The 27,620-nt window shown below is 43.6% G+C and overlaps 1 protein-coding gene and 1 long non-coding RNA gene across 2 annotated transcripts in view; one reads left to right on the top strand and one right to left on the bottom strand.

Moving 5' to 3' along the window:
* Positions 1-1,727: 1,727 nt before the first annotated feature.
* Positions 1,728-3,324, bottom strand: LOC310665331. The gene is made up of 3 exons (XR_014505404.1): positions 3,205-3,324; positions 2,115-2,250; positions 1,728-1,811 (listed from the first exon to the last, which is right to left on the bottom strand). It is a non-coding gene; the product is annotated as an uncharacterized lncRNA (long non-coding RNA).
* Positions 3,325-3,779: 455 nt separating this feature from the next.
* Positions 3,780-27,620, top strand: part of LOC310664846 (dynein axonemal heavy chain 11-like) — a 215,207-nt gene continuing 191,366 nt past the window's right edge. The window contains exons 1-12 of the mRNA XM_083414512.1: positions 3,780-3,954; positions 4,288-4,412; positions 4,526-4,718; positions 6,778-6,882; positions 9,499-9,891; positions 11,387-11,719; positions 13,861-14,115; positions 14,239-14,408; positions 16,721-16,940; positions 23,302-23,418; positions 23,964-24,050; positions 25,573-25,731. Of these exons, the coding sequence (XP_083270638.1) occupies positions 3,922-3,954; positions 4,288-4,412; positions 4,526-4,718; positions 6,778-6,882; positions 9,499-9,891; positions 11,387-11,719; positions 13,861-14,115; positions 14,239-14,408; positions 16,721-16,940; positions 23,302-23,418; positions 23,964-24,050; positions 25,573-25,731 (2,190 nt within the window). The 5' untranslated portion in view covers positions 3,780-3,921. The remainder of the gene's footprint in view (positions 3,955-4,287; positions 4,413-4,525; positions 4,719-6,777; positions 6,883-9,498; positions 9,892-11,386; positions 11,720-13,860; positions 14,116-14,238; positions 14,409-16,720; positions 16,941-23,301; positions 23,419-23,963; positions 24,051-25,572; positions 25,732-27,620) is intronic.

Here is a 27,620-nt window from a genome sequence, read left to right as displayed (position 1 = left end):
TGTGCAAATAGCTGTTTGGCATCCCCGCATGCCTAGTGATGTATGGAAGTGAGAGCTGGACCATAAAGAAGGCTGATCGCCGAAGAATTCATGCTTTTGAATTATGGTGCTGGAGGAGACTCTTGAGAGTCCCATGGACGGCAAGAAGATCAAACCTATCCATTCTGAAGGAAATTAGCCCTGAGTGCTGACTGGAAGGACAGATCCTGAAGCGGAGGCTCCAATACTTTGGCCACCTCATGAGAAGAGAAGACTCCGTGGAAAAGACCCTGATGTTGGGAAAGATGGAGGGCACAAGGAGAAGGGGACGACAGAGGACGAGATGGTTGGACAGAGTTCTCAAAGCTACTAACATGAGTTTGACCAAACTGCGGAAGGCAGTGGAAGACAGGAGTGCCTGGCTGCTTTGGTCTATGGGGTCACGAAGCGTCGGACACGACTAAACGACTAAACAACAACATCCCCTGATGCCATTTTACCAGAAAAAACCACATCCACCCAAGCTGCTATTTTCACTGTGAGGAAAACCTATACATGAGCACATTTTCCCTAAGTGAACACATAGCAGCTGGTAGAGGTTTTTTTGTGTGTGGGGGGAAATGGTACAGAACAAAAGAGGCCCCCCCCACCTACCCTCCTCATGCCATCAGACCACCGACGTGTCCCTATTTTCCAGGGATAGTCCCGGATTTACAGAAGCTGTCCAGGTTTCCGATTTGATCCCAGAATGTCCCACTTTTCCTTAAGATGTCCCTATTTTCATTAGAGAAATGTTGGAGGATATGTGTAACAACAACAACAACAACAATAACTTATATCCCTCCTATCTTGCTGGGTTTCCCCAGCCACTCTGGGCAGCTCCCAACAGAACACTAAAAACAGAATAAAACTGCAGACATTAAAAACTTCCCTAGATGTCTTCTAAAAGTCAGGTGGTTGTTTATTTCCTTGACATCTGATTGGAGGGCATTCCACAGGGTGGGCACCACCACCGAGAAGGCCCTCTGTCTGGTTCCCTGTCACTTGGCTTCTCGCAGTGAGGGAACCATCAGAAGGCCCTCGGCGCTGGACCTCAATGTCTGGGCTGAATGATGGGGATGGAGCTGCTCCTTCAGGTATGGTCCCAGTCTATTTGCTAAAATTTAAAAGAGGCCAGATAGTTGTTCATAGTTCACACAACTCCATCATCATGTTTACTGTAACTCTTGACCTCGGAGAAACACTGCTGCAGGAAGCTATATAGAATCTGTAATTCGTGGATGGGAGAACTTTTGGTTCTCTGAGTGTTGTTGGATTCCAAGTCACATCAGCCCCAGCCAGCATGGCCAAAAGTCAGGGGTGATAGCAGCTGTGGTCCAAGAACATCTGGGGGGGGGGCACAGATTCCTCATTTCTACTGTAAGCAACCCTATTTGTACCTGAAACAGTAATCAGGGTTCAATGGCCATCATATAACTTCTTTTATGTGTATCAAACAACTGCTCTTCCGTTTATCACTTACAAATTTAACAAATAAATAAAAATACTATGTGGGGGTGTTGGTTAATTTTGTTTGTTTGTTGTTATGGGGTGCATTTTTGTGTTTTTATATTGTTAACCACTCTGTGATCTTCAGATGAAGGGCAGTATAGAAATTTAATGAATGATAGAATAAATAAATAAACAAAATACCAAGCAAATTGGGCTATCAATGAATTCAGGGATCAGAACTGAAACATTTAAGTATAGTCCAGAGGTCTCTTTCTGATCTGCTTTTTCCTTCTAGGTTTTCCTTTTTTAGAGATGCATTTCTTTCAGTCCCAGGTGAGGCCCTAAAAAAAATGAGAGGAGAATCTTGTTCTTTTAATAGCTGGTTTCTTGTGAAACACTCTACTAAACAGATTGTGGAGGAATGTAAAGACAAGAATTTAGTCATCAAAGTGATTTCACTTTAAACCCATACAATAATTTTACCTGAAATAATCTTTGAAGGCTAACACATAAATGCCAATCTGTTAAAACAGAATATACAATACAGATAAAGAAATTATTCTGCCCTTTATAATTTTTATAAAACCACCTAAAATAGCATCTTTTAAAACAGAGATGAAAATTGACACACGTGCTTCAGTTACCTTCTTTTTTAAAATTCAAGATTTTGCAGATATTTGGAAAACTTCTGGAAAGGCCTGTCATCTATTCTCATTTTTATCCAAACGTTGCTGTTCTTCTTTCAATGTTTGATGAGGAAATTACCTGCTGCAAGCAAATCTTTGACAATCAAATAGAAAAAGTGGGTAACAGTCTTTGGCATTCTAATTTATTATTTCGTGTTATTTACTTATTTACAGAGACATTAATTTTATTTTCTCCTTGGTGACTAGCTATTGTGTTGTCAAGAATAACCTCATTACTTTGTGTTTTAGTACAAACTGAAGGGGGAGGGGACACACTGAAAAAGTTTGTTTCTATGAATAGATTTCCAACTTATACAACTCTTGTCTGGCATATATATGGTAGGCACAGGGTCTGGAGGCAATTAGAATGCCCATAAGATTCTTTCCAATAATGTGCTTTTAGGTTGTGATGAATTGGGTAGCCCTCTTTCCATTGGGGTAAGTTTCAATAGGTTTCAGGATAGTGAGAAATGCTGGTGGACAGATTCCCCCCCCCCCTTTTCTAACCTTCCCGCCTTATTTTGTTTTTACCATTGCATTTGTGTTCCCAGGACTGGCCCATCCATATGTTTAGGTGAGTCTACTGCCTTAGGCAGTAGAATCTACAGGGGCAGCCGATCCTGATGTAGATTCCCCCCCCCCTGCTTGTTCCTGATGTAGATCTTCCCCTTCTTCCTTGGTGGGGAGGAGAGCAGCATTTTGGGGCCCCAATATCTTGGGTCAACCCCAATCTTTGCATCCCCCATGGTGGCTATGGCAGCAGAAGAACTTTTCTGAACATCTACAAGGTCATTCCAGGGACATCTCAGGGGGAGAGATATGCCAACAGCCCAGAGCTCAGGCATTTAAAAAATAATATTTATTTATTTTTATTTTTAAAAACTTGAGTAGAAGTAAAATAAATGTTAAGAGAAACAGACAATGTTCCCTTTTTCTTTTTCTTTCCAATTGTAATTGAGAATTTTCAAAAGCAAGCAGCTGGCTCAGAGCTTGGCTTGGGAGCCTTGTGTATACCACCTAGGAATAAGTGATATAAATGTAAACAAACCTTTATCCCAGGGGTGCCCAAACTTTTTTCAGAGAGGGCCAGATTTGATAAAGTGAGCATTTGTGAGGGCCGATCAAAGTTGCTGAGCTTTTTTTAAGATTGAAGTTTTACCCCAGGAAATAAACTGCCACAGGGATTAGGCCCCCAAAGGGGACTTTGGACATGCCTGCTTTATCAAAGGTCTACAGGACTTGATTCTCGTACAGAGCAACTCTAGCCCTGGAGCATCACTTTCTTTATCAAGCCTGTGATGTAATATAGGCTTGTAAACTCACACAGCCGTCTGTGATGCTTAAGTGACTTCATTACTTCATCAGTCTTATAGCATTTATAGAAGGGGTGGGAAAGTTGCAGCCCTCTGGTGTTCTTGGGCTTCAGCTCATATTATGCTTGACCATTACCATACATTTCAACAAATATGTATGGTATTCTTTATCACAGCACAGGATTCTTAAAAGAGTAGTTCTTCAATATTTACCATATTACTCCGATTATAAGACTAGGCTATTTTATCAGAATGTTTTGCTAAAAACCTAGGGTCGTCTTATACACAGATAGTGGAGAGGTGGGGCTGCCGCGAGCAGGATATTGTCCGTGGCACTTTTGTGGGTGATTGGTGGGTGCTGTAACGTCCACTGCCTATTGGGCGCTGTGGCAATTGGGCGGGTGGTTGGTGGTTGCTTTCAGCGAGCTTGCAGGCGATTGGTGGCTTCGCTGATGTGCGTGCGATTGGCTGTTGCGTTCCTGCGGGTGAGTGATCTTCAGCCCAAAAAACGCTCAACAATTGGGCAATCTCCCCCCATTTTCTGTATTTGGAGTCCCCAAAAAGAGGGGGCGTTGTATACATGGGGGTGTCTTATACACAGAAAAGTATGGCAATAGCATGTATTCAGAAGGAAGGCTCGCTTATTCCCGTTGGGAATTTTAATTCTGCGTCAATCTGTTTAGAATTTGCAAACTAGAACCTGTTTCAGTGGGAGATTTTTGGATTCAGTTCCAATGGGATCATTTTTGAGTTTTATTGCAGGTTTTACTTATGGTGTATTGACAGTCCATCATCATAACAGTTTCTGTTTATTTAAGTTAAGGGATGGAAGCAATGCACTTCATAAAAACATGCCAGTGACTGCAGGCAATTTAAAATGGTCTCAGGAGTTACGAGAGAGACTGCTGAAGCACAGAACACATTTTAGGCGCATCAATCATCTGTAAGTATTGCTATAAAAATTGTACAATAGGGCTTAAACCACTTCCCAAAGCACCTTCCACTGTGTACTTAGAAATGACATTGAGGAGGAGGAAATCCTTTTTCTCTCTCTAGGATTCTGCAGACAGAGGAAACCAATTTTGTCTTCCAAAAATGTGAGAAAATGTTGGAATTATTGGATAAACACGATGAGGAAATTTATACCACATGGGCACAAGATTTAAGCCACCTTTGTGAAGCACATCTCGGTCAACCAATTCTCAGATACGACGACTGTGGATTGTTTGAAGTAAACTTTAATGAAAGGGTAAAGTAGACAACTTGTTCTTTACTGTTGTTGTTTAGTCATTTAGTCGTGTCCGACTCTCCGTGACCCCATGGACCAGAGCACGCCAGGCACTCCTGTCTTCCACTGCCTCCCGCAGTTTGGTCAAACTCATGCTGGTAGCTTCGAGAACACTGTCCAACCATCTCGTCCTCTGTCGTCCCCTTCTCCTTGTGCCCTCAATCTTTTCCAAAAGAGTCTTCCAATAGAGGGTCTTTTCCAGGGAGTCTTCTCATGAGGTGGCCAAAGTATTGGAGCCTCAGCTTCAGGATCTGTCCTTCCAGTGAGCACCCAGGGCTGATTTGCTTCAGAATGGATACGTTTGATCTTCTTGAAGTCCATGGGACTCTCAAGAGTCTCCTCCAGCACCAGAATTCAAAAGCATCAATTCTTTGGCGATCAGCCTTCTTTATGGTCCAGCTCTCACTTCCATACATCACTACTGGGAAAACCATAGCTTTAACTATACGGACCTTTGTCAATTAAACCAGTGGTGGGGAACCTTTCTGAGGTGGAGGGTCGCAATTCCGTTTTGAGGAGCTGCATGCATGGTGTGGGCAGGGCCAGAGGCAAAAGTGGGTGTAGCAACAGATTTTAGCTTTGTACAGTAGGATGCATCTGAACCACGCAAAAGCCAAAAGTTTCTACCCCTGTACCCCTCTCCATCCTATACCCCAGAAAGCAAAATACATCATCGCAGTTCAATAACACATCCCAACCATCAAAAGCACTTAAAGAAGCGCGAACCCAGGGCTAATGAGGGGTATTACAAAGGCCAGATTGAGAGGCGTGGAAGACTGCATTTGGCATCAACTCACAGCAGGGTGTTGGGACACGGGTGGCCCTGTGAGTTAAACCACAGAGCCTAGGACTTGCTGATCAGAAGATTGGCGGTTCGATTCCCCGCGACAGGGTGAGCTCCCGTTGCTCCGTCCCTGCTCCTGCCAACCTAGCAGTTCGAAAGCACGTCAAAGTGCAAGTAGATAAATAGGTACCGCTCTGGCGGGAAGGTAAATGGCGTTTCCATGCGCTGCTCTGATTCGCCAGAAGCAGCTTAGTCATGCTGGCCACATGACCCGGAAGCTGTACGCTGGCTCCCTCGGCCAGTAAAGCGAGATGAGCGCCGCAACCCCAGAGTCGGTCACGACTGGACGTAATGGTCAGGGGTTCCTTTACCTTTACCTTTACCACACTAGGGTCATTTCAGTCATTATGAACTTTCATTATGGGCTTCAGGAGACAGGCAGGAAGACTGGGGACGTCAGGGAATGATGATCAGGGCTTTTTTTCAGCCAGAACTCAGTTCCGGCATCTCTCAGGTAGGCACCAATTCACAGTGAATTCTGGCACCTCTTTTTCTAGAAAAATAGCATTGATGATTATCACAACCTTCAGTCTGGTGAGGAGCCTCAGAATTATTTGCACTCATGATTCTGAGCCCTCTCCTGGGCCCATAGGAAATACTGGTGCGTGGTCGATGGCCATTACTCCCCTACTTCCTGTTGCTTATATTCTCCAGCAAGGGTTTACGGGGTTCCTGCAACCATCAGCAATACCTGGAGTCTTGCCTTTACACAAGTTAGACTTAAAAAAAACACCAAAAACCAAAAAGAAAACAACAACAATCCAACATCGCTAGTAATACAGTTAATACAGCGGTACCTCGGGTTAAGAACTTAATTCGGTCTGGAGGTCTGTTCTTAACCTGAAACTTTTCTTAACCTGAAGCACCACTTTAGCTAATGGGGCCTCCTGCTGCTGCTGTGCAGCCGCTGCACGATTTCTGTTCTCATCCTGAAGCAAAGTTCTTAACCCGAGGTAATATTTCTGGGTTAGAGGAGTATGTAACCTGAAGTGTCTGTAACCTGAAGTGTCTGTAACCTGAGGTACCACTGTAGAGCACCTGGAGGATCTGTCTGGCATCTGAACTAAAATGTCCTATGGTACACCTGGAAGGAAGTTGCACGAGTGTCCTTGAAGTGCGGTAGTTTTGAAGAAGCTTCTTGCAACATGACAAAACCATTTACATCTTCTCCTGCAGCTCTCTGCCGTCCTCAGGGAAGTGAAATACCTTGAGGTTTTAAAACACCCTGATATACCTGAGGTTGCCATGCAATTGTATTCCAAGAGAGAAACCCTTTACAAGGTAAATAGAAGCGATTCCCTATGAAAGATGTGTGCGAATATAAAGAAATGGAAGAAAATTGACATAACTGCAGTAATCTGTTTGAGTCTTCAACTATCTAAACCAAAAGCAAAGAGTGCACAACTATTTTTTCCTAATTATTTTGTCAGCTGGATGGTTGTTATATTGCAGTTTGTAGTTAATCTTGTATTTCAGTCTTACTGCACGCATATGTGTTCCTTTGAATACAAAGGGTCCTCTTCTCTTCTCTGTTGAATTAGTTGGCGGTTCTATTGACAGCAAAATAGCAGTGTTCAAATTACAATGGGGGCGGGAGGACCGAACACTTCAACTACATTTAGGGTCTCCACATTTTCCTTTTCTCTAAAGGTACTGGAGAAAAGAACCTGGGGGTGGGGGGAAGCCCCTTTATTCCTCTCTCATTCCTCCTATAAAAGCACTGGTAGGAAAATGGGCTTCTCAGACCAAGAATTCACAGAAGGCGGGAGAGCTTGCAGATGTCTTAATGGACTGTGGGATTCTTTGCCATCACAAACTCAAATGTTATCCAGTAGGGTTGTGTTTGGAATAGCAGCTTCCTCCAGTGCTGAGAATGCAATCTGGTGCTGAACTGGAAGTATAGACACCAAAGAGAACTTGCTCCTTGTGCTTGTGTGGACAAAAAGGACCAAAACCATGTACAGGATTGGCTCAGTGATGCATGTAGAACAGTGCTTTCCAAGCTTGGGTCTCCAGCTGTTTTTGGACTACAGGTCCCATCATCCCTAGCTAGCAAGACCAATTGTCAGGGATGATGGGAATTGTAGTCCAAAAACAGCTGGAGACCCAAGTTTGGGAAACACTGATGTAGAACATGAGAGAGGTAGAGGTTCCACATCCCAGCAGCAGGAGGAAACGGAGGCACAACCAATCCTTGGAACACCTATCACTGCTGCTGCATCTTCTCCTCTTCTGCACAGTCGCAACCTGCTTACTTGTCCTCTCTACGCAAGTGAGCACTGGCCTGAAGGAGGTCAAGCAGTATCTTCCACTTGCTTTGAGCCAGGGCACCTGTGTGGATTGGGCCTAAGGAGACAGGGCAATAGAATGGGCAACAGTGACAGCAGCAAGGATGAAGAGGAGAGCCCACTCCAGGAGGGAGAACTTGCTAAGGGGCCTACCAGAACATGGAGTAGGGACTGACAGCGTTAGGTGGGGGATTGGTGTGAAAATTCTTGGCATCCCCTGTAGAGCTTAGGTGACTGGGCTCAGTACATCCCAATGTGGTTACACTAAATTGGTACATTTCTCCTCCTGCCTCCTGCTTCTAGAAGAGCCTGGGACATGGTGTTGTAATGATGGGCTAGCTATTTGATTGGCCACTTGAAATGGGTGTAGGTTGACCTGTTTCTAAGCACCATGTACTCACACAACAATGGAAATAAACAGTCCAGTTGAGAGATCGTATCTTCTTTGCTACCCAGTACTTACAAAAATAAATAAATACATCAAGGTCACATGAAATCAGGGGAAGGGTTAAAATAATGGTGGCCTTTTCGGGAGGGCTGTCTGAGACGGCTCAGGCAGTAGAGCATGAGACTCTTAATCTCAAGGTCATGAGCTCAAGCCCCAAGTTGGGCAAAAGATGTCTGCATTGCAGGAGGTTGGACTAGATCAGGCTTCCTCAACCTCGGCCCTCCAGATGTTTTTGGCCTACAACTCCCATGATCCCTAGCTAGCAGGACCAGTGGTCAGGGATGATGGGAATTGTAGTCTCAAAATATCTGGAGGGCTGAGGTTGAGGAAGCCTGGACTAGATGACTCTCGTGGTCCCTTCCAACTCTACGGTCATAATGATTCTATAATCTATAACTCCATGCTTGGGGCCAAACTAACTTTAAACATGCAAGTCAGCATGGAGACCATACCTCTCTCTCTCTCTCTCTCTCTCTCTCTCTGTGTGTGTGTGTGTGTGTTTAAAAAATCATATTAAAGATTTCCCTCTTAGAAAGCATTTGTCCGATGTTTGGGTTTTGTTTTGTTTTTTGCTTTCTTCAATGCTTCCCCCCGGTGAAATCCAATAAATTGCAGCAAACATCCATCGACAGAAAAACCTGATTAACTTTTTCTCCAATTCAGCTGTTAATCATGGGATTCCCCGGGGCAAAGTAGCTGGACAAGTGTGGATAAGCCCCTTGTCTCGTACAGCTCTGTTCCTTCCATTGGAAGGAATGGATCAGTCTTCACATGCAAGGGCTCTGAGTATACTCAGGGCCTTCTGGCGGTTCCCTCATTGCGAGAAGCAAAGCTACAGGGAACCAGGCAGAGGGCCTTCTCGGTAGTGGCGCCCGCCCTGTGGAACGGCCTCCCATCAGATGTCAAAGCGATAAATAACTACCTGACATTCAGAAGACATCTTAAGGCAGCCCTGTTCAGGGAAGTTTTTAATGTGTGATATTTTAGTGTATTTTTGGTTTCTATGGAAGCTGCCCAGAGTGGTACAAATAATAAATTATTATTATTATACTTCTGATGGTAGAGAGATCTCTAAATTATGATGAATGATTCACTCTACGTCTCCGTTAAATCACCATTGAATAATAGACACTATTACTATTATTATTATTTCCCCCTCAGTACATTGGAAATTTAAATTTAATCACCAGACAATATAACCAGTTGCAGAGGACAATTCTGCCTGAGGAAGCAGAGCTCATAGCGCACGAGATTGGGAGAATCGACCAGCAGTTAAAGCCTGCTTTCGACACACTGACCTGGCGAAATGAGAGACTGTGGGACTATATCGAAGAAACCAGGGAACTCGTTGAAAACGTAGGCAGCAGGCTCCAGAAAGCCAAGGAGAATGTGGGGTTGATCCAGAACCTGCTGCATAGACTGAGTGAAACTTCGTTCCTTGTGCGGAAAACTGGTGTCACTTGTCCACTGCTGTGCCTTGATAACAATGAAAGAATGTGCCAGCTATATGGATCAGTGCAAGAGATGAGCACCAGGATCCACCAATTGGTTCAGGTAATATGTAATTTATTGCCTCCCCCCCAACACCCTCCAGAAAATTTTCTGAAAAAAATATTTATATTCTGGAAAACAATTAGACCACCTTGTTTTTAACTTTGATAATTTTAATGTCTATTTTATTTGAACTTAGAGAGGTTTTTTATGATTAAGTGATGTACAAATTCTGTTAAACATAAATAAATGAACTCTCTGGAGGGCCACAGGTTTCCCATTCCTGCCCTAGACTGAAGTATGCAGATCAGAAAGTTGGTTTACTTAGCATGGTGTGAAGGGTGTTAAAATCCTGCCAGGAAGTTCGTTGTGTATCCTTGGAGAAGTCACAGTTTCTCAGCCTAGCCTAGCTTGCAGGGCTGCTTAAATGAGTTTAAATGAAGGTATTACAACAGTCTGAGTGGACATATAGTTGTAAACATCTCTGTGATCCTCAGATAAATGGCGGTATAGAATTTTAATTAATAAATAAATTATATATAAAATAAAATAAGTATATCGGATTCCCATTCCTTTCTCCTCTTTCTCATCTGGTTTACCCTCCTGTGATCACATATTAGGCTTTCATGTTAGCAGCGATGGCCAAACTTGGCCCTCCAGCTGTTTTGGAACTACAATTCCCATCATCCCTGACCACTGGTCCTGTTAGCTAGGGATGATGGGAGTTGTTGTCCCAAAACAGCTGGAGGGCCAGGTTTGGTCATCACTGATTGTCAGGGAACTGCCATCGGAGCTGGAGGCGGAGAGAAGGCTCCAGAGGGATGCCGGAGAGGGTCCCAGTAGGGAGAGAGGCAGCCCATCCACTGGGGAAGGAAATCAGCGTAACACCAGTGGAGAAGGGGGGCAGATGGGGGAATCGGAGAGGTGGCTCCAGGACTCCTCGCCGGAGACCAGCGGAGAGAGTACGGGTACTCCGCTGCCCACACCCTCCCTGCACAGAAGACTTCCGCGCAGGGAGAGAAGGAGAAGACTGGGTGTCAAACAGCTTTTATGCTGGAAGAGGTTCAAGAAACACCCACTGACGGATTCTGCCAGCGACCGAGGCAGCCACAAAACTTGAGGCTGTCCAGACAGAAAGGGTTCATCCAGGTAACCTAGACAGGAGTGCCGGCAACTTACGCACGAGCAACCCCTAGAACCATTACACTGATGTTAGGATGAAATGCGCTCACCAAATCACAGAGACAGAGGTGCTGCTGGAAACAAGGAAAATGAGAGATTTACAGCTTGCATAGCCTCTGTAGCTCTCAGACTTCCTGCGTTGGTGTTGTCCTTTATTTTAGAGCATTGTTCAATGGACACTTGAGTGACCAGGCGGGCAATTATGTTGTAAATAGCGGGGACCTTTTCCTCCTTGAAAGAAAGAAAAAAAGGAAACGGCAAAAAGAGTTGTCTTTCACTTTTGAAGAAGTAAATTAATTGGAATAGGGGAAATTCGGTGTTGGGGAGTTCAATTTTAAATTCTGCTGCTCATTTTCGGGCAAATTGCTTTCTCCAGGAGAATCAGAACTTGCTTCAGGCAGATCCTCTTTCTGATGAATGGAAAGCCTACATTGAATACATAGACCACATGATTTCAGATGGACTCTTTCAAGCTATCAAGTGTTCTCTTCAGTATCTGGTTGAAAACACCGAGACAACCTCAAAACCTGCTCCCTTATTTGAAGCGCAGCTCATCCTTAACGACAACGAAATGACTTTTAAGCCTTCTTTGGAGCACACTGTCGACGGCAATTTTTCTGACATTGTGGAGGGCCTAATCCAGAACATTTACCTGATTGCATCAAATATAAACAGAGTTGCCAAGCATCTTGGACATAACACTTATCAGGTATAATCACCAATGTATCTACTATCTTTTTCTTTAACCACTGAATATTTTAAACAGCCATTTCAACTAAGGTTATATTGTCCATCCAATTGACTGAATGATAGTCTTTGGCTTTGTTCTACCTTTGATGTTCTACCTATGATGCTATGGTTTGGCCAATATGACACCGCTGGCATCCATTACAAATAAAACAAAATGGTAAACTCTGTTTTGGGAGACACCCAGCAAACTGGGTTGTACTAATGGTAATGTGTGTTTGAATCAAACATGATGTGACTGTAAGCAAGATTTTGAAAAAAAATGTGCTTGCAGCCAACCTCATCTCTTTGCTCACAAAAAGCAGCTGGGACCACATCTCAGGGCAATGGGTTTTAACCCCTTTCTACCACCCTTTTCTCGCTGAAAATTGCTCCTCCCCTTGAAGTAGCTTCAGGTGGGGAAAAAGTTAAAGTCCCCCTGCTATATGGTTCCATTCTGAATTGGGGATCCCCCACAGCTTCTTTTTGTAACCAAAGAGGCATGGGCATGCACAAATATGCGATTCAAAACCATGCCTAAAACTGTCTAGTTTTATTATTTGGGGTAGGGGTGGGAACCTAGACAACAATACCTAAAGGCTCTCAGTGGCCTCTGATAACAGGGCCCAAAAGGCTGAGGGTAGCAGTTAGCAACAACTCAGATTCCACCTAAACATTAGGAAGAACTTCCTGACAGTAAGAGCTGTTTGACAGTGGAATTTGCTGCCAAGGAGTGTGGTGGAGTCTCCTCCTTTGGAGGTCTTTAAGCAGAGGCTTGACAACCATATGTCAGGAGTGCTCTGATGGTGTTTCCTGCTTGGCAGGGGGTTGGACTCGATGGCCCTTGTGGTCTCTTCCAACTCTATGATTCTATGATTCTCTATGAGATCTGGAGGACACTGTGTTGGCTGCCCCTGGTCTAAATGATGATGTAGACAAGTTATCCAACAACAGCTAAAGGGCATATAGTTTGGAGGCATGTAGGCTCTTTTGCTGGTGATGCTGAACACATGTAGGAGGTAAGGCCAAAGTCAAATGGGAACAATTCCATTTCCTTACCTATGCATGCTCATAATAGCTGAAGAAGTTTGGAATATTTTTCAGACTTAAAAAGCGTGTGTGTGTGTAATTGTGAGCACATCCAGACACACTAATTAGTCTTGCATTTATTGAAAGCCTTCCACTCAAATCTCATTGGTATATACCTTAGGGGCAGGGCATCATTTTCTCTCCATCGGATTTTAGCTCTCTCTTTTTTGCCACTTAGAAACAGCTTGCCATGGGAACAGCATTTTGGATTATGTGAGTAGTCACATCTGAAATTGCACGCCAAAGGATTCTTGGGGCTGAGAGCCTAGACTGGAATCTTAAAAGAGAATTGCAGTGTGGCCTCTGACACTTGTTTCGTAATGTAATTATTTGTGCGCAATCCTATGTGTGTCCCCTCAGAAGTAAGCCCCATTGAGTTAAGTGGGACTTATTTCTGGGTGAGTATAGGAATGCAGCCTAAGGCATATTTCAGCTTAGTGTAAAGTAAAAGGCAAAGGTAAATGACCCCTGGACGGTTAAGTCCAGTCAAAGGCGAGTGGGGTGCGGCACTCATCTTGCTTTCAGGCTGAGGGAGCCAGTGTTTGTCCACAGACAGCTTTCTGGGTCATGTGGCCAGCATGACTAAAGCACTTCTGGCACAACAGGACACTGTGATGGAAGCCAGAGTATGTGTTTGTAAACCATGAGATTAGTTTACAGTGGTACCTCGGGTTACATACACTTCAGGTTACATACGCTTCAGGTTACACACTCTGCTAACCCAGAAATAGTGCTTCAGGTTAAGCACTTTGCTTCAGGATGAGAACAGAAATCGTGCTCTGGCGGTGCGGCAGCAGCAGGAGGCCCCATTAGCTAAAGTGGTGCTTCAGGTTAAGAACAGTTTCAGGTTAAGTACAGACCTCCGGAACGAATTAAGTACTTAACCCGAGGTACCACTGTATATACTTTCAGTTGTCCTGGGGCCTTGCTGCAGTCTCTCTCTCTCTCTCTCTCTCTCTCTTTCTCCCTCCCTCTCTCTCTCTCTCTCTCAAAAAGCATTGAACCAACTCTCTCTGGTTTTATTTTCACATTTAGGATGATGTGGACCAGATGGATACACTGGATAAAATGCACCGGGAAATCATGACCAGGGTGCACTCGGTCATTGTTAATGTTCAGGAATATCAAAGCTACTTTAGGAAATACAGCCACTTATGGATGGATGATAAAGCCAAATTTATGAAGCAGTTCCTTCTCTATGGGCGATTTCTCCGTACTGAAGAGCTGGAATTATATGCAGACTATGAACTTCAGAAATGCTCCCCACAGTTAAATCACTTTAAACAACAGGTACTTTGTCATTTTTAAAGGTCTTTTCATCTGCCTCTGTTAGTTGTGTTCCATTAAGCTATTTACACGATTTTGCTCTTCCAATTAAAACACCAGAATTTTAATCACATCTTGTTCTTTAAGATCAGCATTTATGAAGCCCTGCATGAAGAAGTAAGCAAGTTTGAAAACCAGAAGATTTTTAATGGCTGGTTTCAGGTGGATATTAAGCCTTTTAAGATAGCTGTGATGAATGTTATTAAAAAATGGAGCTGGATGTTTCAGGAGCATCTGCTCAACTACGTAGCCCAAAGGTAAGCCATCTTTGATGTCTTTTTAAAAGGCTTTTGAATTCTACATCTTTTGAAACGGGGGGTGGAACGGTCCTCGTTTCGTGAAATATTGAGTAGGGGAGAAACAAGGCCATGGAGCATCACCAAAGCCAAACAAGAACCACCATAAAGAGTTTGATCCCAGCAAAGTAGAATCGCAGATGATCTTGTACAAAGGACTTGCTCTGCTGAATGGTCCTTAAATACGTCCTTTTGTGGGTTAATTGCAGTGAAGAAGAAGCAGGGGTCTGCTGCTGGCACCAGCCTTGATGTTGTGCAGCTTCCCTGGCCACACCTCTGATGTAGAATCATAGAATCATAGAGTTGGAAGAGACCACAAGGGCCATCGAGTCCAACCCCCTGCCAAGCAGGAAACACCATCAGAGCACTCCTGACATATGGTTGTCAAGCCTCTGCTTAAAGACCTCCAAAGAAGGAGACTCCACCACACTCCTTGGCAGCAAATTCCACTGTCGAACAGCTCTTACTGTCAGGAAGTTCTTCCTAATGTTTAGGTGGAATCTTCTTTCTTGTAGTTTGGATCCATTGCTCCGTGTCCGCTTCTCTGGAGCAGCAGAAAACAACCTTTCTCCCTCCTCTATGTGACATCCTTTTATATATTTGAACATGGCTATCATATCACCCCTTAACCTCCTCTTCTCCAGGCTAAACATGCCCAGCTCCCTTAGCCGTTCCTCATAAGGCATCGTTTCCAGGCCTTTGACCATTTTGGTTGCCCTCCTCTGGACACGTTCCAGTTTGTCAGTGTCCTTCTTGAACTGTGGTGCCCAGAACTGGACACAGTACTCCAGGTGAGGTCTGACCAGAGCAGAATACAGTGGCACTATTACTTCCCTTGATCTAGATGCTATACTCCTATTGATGCAGCCCAGAATTGCATTGGCTTTTTTAGCTGCCGCATCACACTGTTGACTCATGTCAAGTTTGTGGTCAACCAAGACTGTGGAGTGGTTTGTGGAGTGTGGATGTCTGCAGGAGGCAAGGCTATATACACACAGACTTCTGTATGAGCCAGAACCCCAATTATGTAGGGTTACAACTGTTGTGTGTAGAGGTCTCCAGGGCCACCCCAATAACTCACACATCACACCAAATTTTTTGTGTAAGGTTTTTGGCATAATTTTGGCCACAACTTTATTAAAATACAAACATGTGAGTGGTTGCTTAGGCATTGGTTGCGACTATCTGCCCCCACGGTGGGGCCAGACTGACATTCCGCACGCCTGTGAAAGTCAGAAAAGGGGAATACACTTGGGGGTAGCGACGGAGCAGGGAACCTGCCCTCAGCCCTCCCCAAATGCAGCCAGGAGCTCTTGCAGTGGCCCGAGCCCCCTTGACAGGGTGGACAAGCAATAGTTAGCTCCCGATTCCTTTAACGGAATCCCTTGCAGCAGCAGCATTAGAGGGGCAGGCACAGCCAATCCATGCCCCTCAACCAACCAAACCATAAACCAATGCCTAACCACAACCTTACAAGTTGTGACGGATTTGCTAAGCAGTAGGCAAAAACCAAATGGCCCCAGCCAATCAGCCAGATGGACAAAATTCCTACCGGGCCCCTGCCCCAACAGCAGATGACCCCATGACAGGCATAGCAAGGTCAAAGCAAACAACCCTAAATATAGGGGGGGTGGGATGGGCAATCCAATGCACGGGCGAAAAGAGGAAGCCCTAGCCTCGTGCAAGGAGTTTTAGCATTTCTGGCTGTCAATCAACAAATGGCAACATTAACTTCTTCCCAACAAGGGAAGCCCAATTGCATCAGTGGCCAACGATCAATTAGCCCGCCCCACAACTTTGGAGTGTCCTGGCGGCCCCCACTGCAACACGTGCTCTCTATGAAGGAGAACATGCTTTGTGGAAGGCTGCATGTCAGTGGACAGCCCTGTGCGCTAAGCCAATGAACATGCAGATGGAAGCTTCTCACTGGGGAACCTCAAGACCAGGAGCCAAAGGTGGCACCTCTAGAGACTCTTTCCAGGCCTATACTCCACACACACACACCCCGTGCCACAATGTCTCTGCCCAGGCAACACCTCTTGCCAGCCCCGCTCTGTTCCTTCTTTGAGTACTTTTGCTTGGCTCGCATGTACTCTAGAGTTGTGATAATGCTTCTTATTGGCCTGGAGGATGGGGGACGCGTGTGGAGGGGTGTAGAACAGCTGAATGGACGTGTGCACATGGGTCTGGAAAGGTCCTTAAAGTATAATGAAGTTCTGTGAAAGAAGCAAACTCTGTACGCGTTAGTTGCTGACATCATAACCTTGTTCTAGCATTACAGAATTAGGCAAGTTCATCCATGAAACGGAAAAAGGGTTAGCTAAGAAAGTGAATGAAGGAGATTATGCGCTTCTGGTTGAAATAATGGGACACCTCATGGCTATCCGCGACCGACAATCCATTGAAGATATTTTCAAGCCTCTAAAATCGACGGCTGAATTGCTGCGAAGCTATGGGCAACAGCTACCAGAGCAGATTTACACAGAACTTGAGGTAAAAATTCAACTGCTGTTGTTTCTGCTGAGTTTCAATAATAATAATAATAATAATAATAATAATAATAATATATTATTTATACTCCGCCCATCTGGCTGAGTTTCCCCAGCCACTCTGGGGGGCTTCCAATCGAGTGTTAAAAACAATACAGCATTAAATATTAAAAACTTCCCTAAACAGGGTTGCCTTCAGATGTCTTTTAAAGGTAAGATAGCTGCTTATTTCCTTCACATCTGAAGGGAGTACGTTCCACAGGGCGGGCGACACTACCGAGAAGGCCCTCTGTCTGGTTCCCTGTAACCTGACTTCTCACAATGAGGGAACCGCCAGAAGGCCCTTGGCGCTGGATCTCAGTGTCTGGGCTGAACGATGGGGGTGGAGAATAATAATAATAACAACAACAACAACAATAATAATAATCAATTAAATTTGTATACCACCCTATACCCACAGGTCTCAGGGCATTTACAACATAAAACCACAATATAAAACCACAAAATACATAATATTTAGAAACTGATAATAAAAATAAGTTTAATAATGTTTGCTGCTTACAGAGGTCTTCTCAGCATGTTAGGTCCCAGTGAGATCAGAGGCAAGAAGTGAAATTAAGGAGAGCCCTGCTGGATTCGACCAAATGCTCACTTGGTCTCAGCAATCTGTTCTCCCAGTGACCAACTAGATGCCCACAAGCAGAGAATGAACAAAAATAGGCCCCCTCTTTTTCACAATACCCAGGAACTGGTATTCTGAGGCATTCCCCCTCTGATACTTGGAGGCGTCACAAAGCCATGATCATGACTAATGGGCTCTAGTAGTCACATCTTCCATGAATTTGTCTAATCCCCATGTAAGGCCATCCAAGTTGGAAGACCTTCGCTGCATCTTTCATTGCGTGAATAAGTGCTTCCTTTTATTCTCCCTGAATCTGCAAACACACCAGCAGAGGAAGAAGGGAGAGGCAGTGGGGAGCTTGGCGCAGTGTGGACGTGGCGAAAGGAGCATTTGTCTTTGCTGTGCTGATCTCCACGTTGCCTGCCTGCCCTTGGTAACCAACAGCAATGCGTAGCATTCAGAAGCCAGGTAAGCAATGCTACCCTGCCTGTGCAGCCCTGCCAACCACTAACATCTAATACTTGTTGTAGTTGTTTAGTTGTGTCCGACTCTTTGTGACCCCATGGACCAGAGCACGCCAGGCACTTCTGTCTTCCACTGCCTCCTGCAGTTTGGTCAGACTCATGCTGGTAGCTTCGAAAACACTGTCCAACCATCTCGTCCTCTGTCGTCCCCTTCTCCTTGTGCCCTCCATCTTTCCCAACATCAGGATCTTTTCCAGGGAGTCTTCTCTTCTCATGAGGTGGCCAAAGTATTGGAGCCTCAGCTTCAGGATCTGTCCTTCCAGTGAGCACTCAGGGCTGATTTCCTTCAGAATGGATAGGTTTGATCTTCTTGCTGTCCATGGGACTCTCAAGAGTCTCCTCCAGCACCATAATTCAAAAGCATCAATACTTCGGCAATCAGCCTTCTTTATGGTCCAGCTCTCACTTCCTCCAGCACCATAATTCAGAAGCATCAATTCTTAGGTGATCAGCCTTCTTTATGGTCCAGCTCTCACTTCCATACATCACTATTGGGAAAACCATAGCTTTAACTATATGGACCTTTGTTGGCAAGGTGATGTCTCTGCTTTTTAAGATGCTGTCTAGGTTTATCATTGCTTTCCTCCCAAAAAGCAGGCGTCTTTTAATTTCGTGGCTGCTGTCACCATCTGCAGTGATCATGGAGCCCAAGAAAGTAAAATCTCTCACTGCCTCCATTTCTTCCCCTTCTATTTGCCAGGAGGTGATGGGCCCAGTGGCCATGATCTTCGTTTTTTTGATGTTGAGCTTCAGGCCATATTTTGCGCTCTCTTCTTTCACCCTCATTAAAAGGTTCTTTAGAATCATAGAGTTGGAAGAGACCACAAGGGCTATCGAGTCCAACCCCCTGCCAAGCATCAAGGTTGTGTCATCTGCATATCTGAGGTTGTTGATATTTCTTCCGGCAATCTTAATTCCGGCTAGGGATTCATCTAGCCCAGCCTTTTGCTTACATCTAATACTATCTACTGTTATATATAACATTGGCTACTGCCCTATGTTTAGAACCAACCCTAGAAAGCAGCCCTGAGTTGGTTCTGAAACCAGGGCCATCTCACAAGGTGAGTCATTGCTGAAAACACAGGTTCTTATAGGATGCAAAAATTGTCATCCATTCACTAGGCCTGAGAATTTAATATACATAAGCAATCTACTGACAATGAATCCATAAATGAGGGCACAAAGACATTTCTGCCTATAAATTGCACCTTAAAGACAATATTTCCATAGTAAAAAAGCAGCAACATGTTTTCAATGAAGTACTTAAAATAAATGAGAATTTAGAACAGAAAAAATAAGCCAATCAAGCTGACATGCTTCCAAGTTTCATACCAAGCATGAAATATTTTCATTTCTTGGGAAATGACACAACACAAAAAAAGAAGGCCAGCAGATTTATGCATAGAACTAGATATTTATGAAAAGGTGGGCTCAGTAATACTGCAACAGTTTTGGTTTTTTTACTAACCTTTCCTTTTGGAATTAAAGTTTTAGAACAAAGTTGATGCCAATATCTTATTTAATATAGTGGTACCTCGGGTTAAGAACTTAATTCGTTCTGGAGGTCCGTTCTTAACCTGAAAATGTTCTTAACCTGAAGCACCACTTTAGTTAATGGGGCCTCCCGCTGCCACCAAGACGCGATTTCTGTTCTCATCCTGAAGCAAAGTTTTTAACCCGAGGTACTACAGTGGTACCTCAGGTTACATATGCTTCAGGTTGCAGACTCCGCTAACGCAGAAATAGTGCTTCAGGTTAAGAAATTTGCTTCAGGATGAGAACAGAAATCGTGCTCCAGCGGCGCGGCAGCAGCAGGAGGCCCCATTAGCTAAAGTGGTGCTTCAGGTTAAGAACAGTTTCAGGTTAAGTACGGACCTCCGGAATGAATTAAGTACTTAACCTGAGGTACCACTGTAAGTACTCAACCCGAGGGACCATTGTACTTCCAGGTGAGCAGAGTCTGTAACCTGAAGCCTCTGTAACCCGAGGTACCACTGTATTTTATTTTTTATTGCTTCTCCTTAACTCCATCTATCTATTTACCCCTCCCCTTTTAAAAATCTCTCCTAGGGGTTTTATCTGTTTGCAGATTTCGTTTCTCAGACTTCTAGTACCTAACACTCCAATTCACCCTTGGTATAACATTCCCAGTATTTCCGCATTTTACCTCTGGTTCTAAACCTGTAAAAATTGTGACTCTGCACTCATCCTCACTCCCCTTATCCCATGATTACTTTCATTTATACTAGATTCAGATAGGTAGCCATGTTGGTCTGACACAGTCGAAACAAATAAAAAATTTAAAAATTGTCCAGTAGCACCTCAGAGACCAACTAAGTTTGGTCTGGGTATAAGCTTTTATTTTCAAATGATTTTTTTTTATTTTCTTCATATAATCCTTTCCCCAACATTCCTTATTATCACCATATAATCCCTTTGACTCTGCTGAGTCTTGACTTCCCTCCCTCCCTGCAGCTGGTATATACATCACATATTTATTGCATATATTATTGTCATAACTCTACTATTTTACATTGAAGGTGTTATTCCAGTCCTGCTAGTGTCTTTAAACTTTTGTGGTTCTCCTTTAAATATTCAATGAATTTACTCCAATTGTCCTCTTGGTCCCGGATCCTTCCTGTCAATTTGGCAAGTTCCGCAAAATCTGTCATCTTCACCTGCCACTCCTGGATGGTTGGTAAATCTTGTGTTTTCCATTTTGGGGCCAGTAGAGTTCTTGCGGCGGCTGTGGCATACATAAACAAATTCTGATCTTTTATTTTAATCTCTCTTCCCACTAGACCTAGCAAAAATGCCTCTGGTCTTTTGGGAAAAGTGTACTTGAATATATTTTTAAGTTCATTGTAAATTAATTCCCAGAATCTCTTAACCTTGTCACAGGACCACCACATATGAAAATAATCCCCATCTACTTCCTTACATTTCCAGCATTTTCTGTCTCTCTCTCTATACATTTTAGCCAATTTTATTGGCGTCAAATGCCATCTATACATCATTTTTAGTACATTCGCCTTCAAAGCCATACATCCTATAAATCTCATGGTCTGGGTATAAGCTTTTGTGTGCATGCACACTTTTTCAGATACACCGTATTCAGTTCTGCAGGGACTTGGAAGCATTTTTCCGCCGTCTATGCCTGGGGGAGTACTTTCAACACACACAAGAACAAGACAAAGAAGAACAAACAGCATCTTCACAACACAACATCTCTCAACCTACCGGGGAACAGCTACCACCCTCCCAACCCACCAATGAACAGAACATTGACCACCAACTGCCATAAAAAAAAATGTTACAAAAAAAGAGACTCCACAATATGGACCCCTCTTGATGGACGCAATACCACACTAGATCTTTACATCAATTGCTTCCGCCGCAGAAGGTGACTTCTGTTTCAGTGGATCTGAAGAAGTGTGCATGCACATGAAAGCTTATACCCAGAACAAACTTAGTTGGTGTCTAGGGTGCTACTGGACAATTTTTCAATTTTTAATTTATTTCCATTTGTACTGTGATTTTTAGGCATGGGCTCTGAGAGGATTTTCTTTTATCCTGCCACTTTCCCCAGGAAAACCCACTGTTTACTGCTGAATCAGAATAAACGTCAATCTGCAGAAAACCCAGTAGGTGTTTGTTCCAATTTAGCAGTAGAGCACAGGTTTTCCTGGGGAAAGAGGTGGGACAATAGAAAAACCTCTCAGCCTAGAAATGATGGGACAAATGTTCGTCCTCCTTGATCAGTTGGTTGCTCTTGATACCACTGACCATGGTATCCTATTGGTGTGGCTATTAGGAATTTGGGGTACTTTGGTTCTACTCTTGTCTCTAAGGACCATTAGCAGATGTACCATTTTTTGGAGATGTCTTCTCAACCCCATGGCATTTGCGTTGTCGGTTCCTTCCATCTTTCCCCGCACATTTATATGAAGCTATTGAGAGATATTATATGGATATTTGGAGCCTGGTGTCACAAATCTGTGAAAAACACCCAGCTCCATTTTTTCATACAAGGGAAGCACTGCTACATGGGTAAGGGAAACGATTCTCCTTTTGTGATGGCCCGGGTTTCAGAACTGGTTCAGTGTTGTTGTATGTGGTTTGTTCTAAACTTCCAAGCTGGGAAAGAGTCAAAGCTCAGTAGTATAGCTTCTGCTTTGGCCTTCCTGAAGGTCTCCTAAGTTGGAGGGAAATCTTCTGAAATGGAGAGCTAGTACAGAAAAGTCCCACTTCAGGCAGTTACCATATATATGGATGGTGACTGAAATACCAGTGTGGGTGATGGTGGAGCCAGTGCGTTGTCCACCTGTTTGTTTGTTTGTTTGTTTGTTTGTTTATACCCCACCCATCTGACTGGGTTGGCCCAGCCACTCTGGGCAGCTTCCAGCATATATAAAAACATAGTAAAACCTTAAACCTTAAAAAGCAAGATGTATACCGTATACGCACCAGACTACAAGACGCACCTAGTTTTTGGAGGAGGAAAACAAGAAAAAAAATATTCTGAATCTCAGAAGCTAGAACAGCAAGAGGGATCGCTGCACAGTGAAAGCAGCAATCCCTCTTGCTGTTCTGGCTTCTGGGATAGCTGCCCAGCCTGCATTCGCTCCATAAGACGCACACACATTTCCCCTTACTTTTTAGGAGGGAAAAAGTGAGTCTTATAGAGCAAAAAAATACGGTAATTACTCATTTCCTTGAGATCTGATGGGAGGGCATTCCACAGAATGGGTGCCACTACCGAGAAGGCCATAACTTAACAGAAATATCGAATACCTGAAGTGAACTGTAATGCCACTTGGATATTGACAATGTGGGCGACTTATTGTATATTCAAATATTCACGGGTAAGAAAGTGTAGGTTCTGCTGTTCTTTAAACAAAAAGCAGTACCTGCCATATACTATGTGGCAGGCAATGGAGATGCTGAGTTCATTTTCAGACTGAATATAAATTAAGCTTACTGAGATGCAGACTGTTGAACCTAAACGTTGTTTTTTTAAATGCAAAAAATATATTTTATGAATTACTATGAGCAATGAGTCTACAATTGCAGAGGATAATGAGAGTAAAAGGTACAAATGTACCAGGGTAGGGGGAAAAAGAAAGTGAAAATAAGACATGTGTACAACCCTTTGTGAAAGGAAGGTTTGCTGACTTGATGTGCCAACGAACAAACAATATCGGTTTGTGCGTTGTTAGGAATTACCTGAAAAGTGGAAGAATCTTAAAAAGATTGCCTTCACTGTGAAGCATGAAGTGGCTCCTCTACAGTCCAATGAAGTGTCTGTTATCAGAAGAAAATGTGTACTTTTTGAGGTGAGATCAGTTCTGTGCTGTGAACCGGATGATTTTTCGTTTTTTGTTCCGATAACAAGCTGGTGGCAAGCTTCACTGAACTGAGAAATTGTAAACTCTTAGAAAAGGCTGTCTAAAGATAACAATTCAATGTTTCTGGTAATATATTCCGGATGAATCTGATAATTTAAAGCCCACTTCACCTAAAAGTGGGAATGATGCTTGCGTCCTCTTTATCTTCAATTATGTCTAATCTGTTTCTACTTCAAACATGGTGCCTGCCACTGTTGTCAGATCAAATGTAGATTTTAAATGTTTTATGCTTATCCACCGGGAATGTTTTAAATGTATGTGCGATGTGATTTGTGTCGGGGTTGTGCAGGCTGTATTAAATAAAGTTTTAAGCAAATTCAAGGGGACTTAAATGAAATGATTCAGGGTTCATGGGATGGAACGTACTTAATGGATAGCAGCCAAGGAAAAGTTATGGCATCATCTTAATGGATCACCTGCTTAACCTTTCAGAAACTCAACTTTTGTGTTTGTGTGTGTACTATGTCTTTCAGGTTAAACAGCAAGAGTTCAGAAACAGATTTAAAAATGAAGCCATCTTTAGATTTGATGCTGCGAATCCATATGCATGCATGGACAAGGTAACATTTTTTTCTGGATTAGACACTTCAGTCACACTTAAGAGAAACTAGAAACTGCTACATTTTTCTGGCATTTTTATTGGCTGTTCCTGTGTCATTAACGCACAAATATTTGACAGACAAATGTTTTCCTGGCATGGAGAAAAGTAGTGAGCGATGCGTATCTTATCTGATTCTCTGCATTAGGCTGCTGTCAAAGGCAGGGCCAAGTTAATAATAATAATTATTATATTAATAATAATAATAATAATAATAATAATAATAATAATAATTTATTTGTACCCCGCCCATCTGGCTGGGTTTCCCCAGCCACTCTGGGCGGCTTCCATAGAAACCAAAAATACACTAAAATATCACAGATTAAAAACTTCCCTGAACAGGGCTGCCATAAGATGTCTTCTGAATGTCAGGTAGTTATTTATCGTTTGACATCTGAAGTCTTCTTCGCCGTCGCTATCGCCACTTGGTATGCTCGACGTTGAGCTCTAACCTGTGTCCGGTCAGATTCGGAGTGAGTTTTCTGCCACCGACGCTCTAGCCATCTCAACGATTGTTTCATTGCCCTCAGCTCCGAAGAAAACCACGGGGCCGTCCGGGCTCCATGCAATCGGAGAGGGCGCTTCGGAGCCAGACAGTCGATAGCCCTGGTTAACTCTGCATTCCAGCGGGCCACCAGGGAATCAGCTGAAAGGCCATCAACATGGGATAAAGCATCCCCTACCACTCTCTGGAAACCATTTGGATCCATTAAGTGGCGGGGGCAGACCATCCGAATTGGTCCCACCTCCCTGCAGAGGGGAAGGGTCGCGGAGAAGTCCAATTGCACCAGGAAGTGATCTGACCATGGCACTTCTTTTGTTTCACTTTTACTTAATGTCAGATCACCCACGTCACTAGAGGTGAACACCAGGTCTAAGGCATGTCCATGACTATGAGTTGGGCCAAACTTATTCAGGGACGGCCCCATGGAGGCCATGCTTTCCACGAAGTCCCGAGCAGCCCCTTGTAAGGTCGTGTCGGCATGGATGTTAAAATCCCCTAGGACAACCAAACTAGGTGTCTCCAGGAGAAAATCCGCCACGATCTGAAGCAGCTCAGACAGGGAATCCTTGGTGCAGCAGGGAGGTCGGTACACCAAAAGGAATCCTGTACTGCCCCTATTGCCCAACTTCCAGAACATGCACTCAGAAAACTGGATCTTCCCAGTAGGCACCAAAACAGTAGCAATGTCAGTGCCTCTTGTAAGAAGAGGGAATTTCACATTGTGCAAACACTCAGATTATTCCCTGGATAGAATTCCTATGGAAGAATCACTCTTCTTCAGATCTAGTGTAATCTTTTACTTCTCTAGAATTTACCCCTAAAAAATTAGCAATGTGTTTCACCAATACTTATCAAAATCAAAGAACATCAGAAGCAGTGTCTTCATTAGAGACATCCATATATCCAGGTTCTTGTGAACATGTAAGCAAAAACCTGGTGCTTTTGCTTGATAATATGTTTCAAAATGGTGTCCTTGCAGACTCATAAAGACATTGCAAAACTAGAGACAGAAATGAAACTGCTTCAGGAAACTGCAAAGCTTTTTGAAGTGAGTGTGCCAGAATACAAGCAGCTGAAACAGTGCCGTACTGATGCCATCTTGCTTAAATCAGTCTGGGATATGGTGGTGTTTGTCCAGGTAAGGACTTGCTTTTGCCATTTGCATTAAAGGGATGTTATTTCAGAGTGGACAGAATGAAGTGGTACAAGATTACTTTGTGATTTGGTGGGTCCTGTGTTGATTGTGTCTGTGACCTGCTGGGTCATGGAAACAGTAACAAGTTTATGGAGATAAGGAATAAAGCAAAATAGTAAAAGGAGTTTACTAAGAACCCAAAACTCAAGATGATATCGTGCATTCAAGCTCGTTCGTCTAGCCAGTAATTGAGAAACTAAACCAGCCTCTTGTCAGCTCCTTCACAGGCATACCAGATCACAATCCAAATTCACCTACCCCATCAATGACCATTTATCCCTTTATAATTGTTGGTGTTTTTTGAATCTGTTGATGAGGCAAGTCTGTTTCCAGACAGTCAATAAGCAATTTGAACACTTCACCCCTTCAGGCTTACTGTGGCTTTGGGCTGATCTGCCTCCCTCCTTCTCTCTGGTGCCCTGATGCTCTCCTTCCTGTCCCCTTGCTTTGCTCAAACAAACCAAAGTTGGTGTCCAAAACAGAAACCGAAAGCCATTTCATACTGTGGTTCCTAACTATGGCTTGCTCAAACCAGGAAGCGGAGAACACTAGAAGGAGGGAGAGATGAGCACATGTCAGAAGTCCACTCACAATCTATGGTTTAGCCATTGCTTCTGAACCTGTTGTGAACCTGTTTGTTGGAGTTTGTAAAAGTTCTTCCCGTGTCTAAAGAATAAAGACTTTCCTTAGATATCACACTTCAAAAATAAGAACAGGGATAGAGCCAATCAGGCTTGACAATGGTTTCCCCCATCAGGTGGCATATTAAATTTATTAATTAAATAAACAAATTGCTCATCCTCAAGAGAATTTAGAATTGAAATACTTTGTCACTTGTACAACTTGTATACAGTGAGATTACATGAGCACTCCTCACTCAGCTCTCTTAGTCTTAATTCCCCTTGTTTACTGACGCACACCCACCAAACCTGAAAGTCAGTTGCCCTGTTGTTATCTTTTCATTCAGCAGCCTAACAGCCCACGGATAGAAGCTGTTCTTTACCCTGTTGGTACGACTAATCATGCTTCTATATCTTCTGCCCGAGCGCAGGAGATCAAGAAAGTGCTGGCCAGGGTGTGAATCTTCCCTGAGAATTTTCCTCACTCTCCTGAGGCAACGTTCTTCCGCTATTTCATCCAGCGGATTCACAGGACAGCCCATAATAGCTTGTGCTGTATTCACCACCCTCTATAGGCACTTCCTATCAGTTGATTTCAAACCAGCGTACCACACCATGATGCAGTTTGAAAGGGCACTTTCTATTGTGGACCGGTAGAAGGAGATCATCAAATGTTGATTGACATTGTTCTTTCGCAATACTCTGAGGAGATGGAGTCTCTGTTGGGCTTTCTTAACCACCTGGGTTGTATTGATTTTCCAAGTAAGGTCTTCACTGAGATAAACTCCTAGGAATTTAAAGGAAGAGACTCTCTCCACACAGCCCACCCCGATGTACAGTGGGGGTGATGTTGGCACACTTACTGACCCATCCATAGATCAAAACAGATTCATATTTGTGTTTGTTTTCTGTGGGCACACAAAACAGTTTTTTACTGAATCATGTGACTGCTTCATCTAGCCCACTTTTGTCTCTTCTGACATACAGCAGTTCTTAAACAGTCTCAGGTAGCGTGCTTCATCAGCCCTATTGAGTTTGCTTTAATCAAGAGATTTGAGGATTGAATATGGAACCTTCTGCTATTCCTCATCACTACAAAAATAAAATAAAATCTAGGGAGGTGTGGAAGTTTGCTACCATAGATCCCAGAAAATGATGACAAAGCTGAAAGCATTGAAATTACTTGTTGTATCCCTCATCTGACAAAATAAA

This window comes from Podarcis tiliguerta (assembly GCF_965153285.1).
Source record: "Podarcis tiliguerta genome assembly, chromosome: 1".
NCBI lineage: Eukaryota > Metazoa > Chordata > Lepidosauria > Squamata > Lacertidae > Podarcis > Podarcis tiliguerta.
This window is presented reverse-complemented; position numbering and strand designations above follow the sequence as displayed.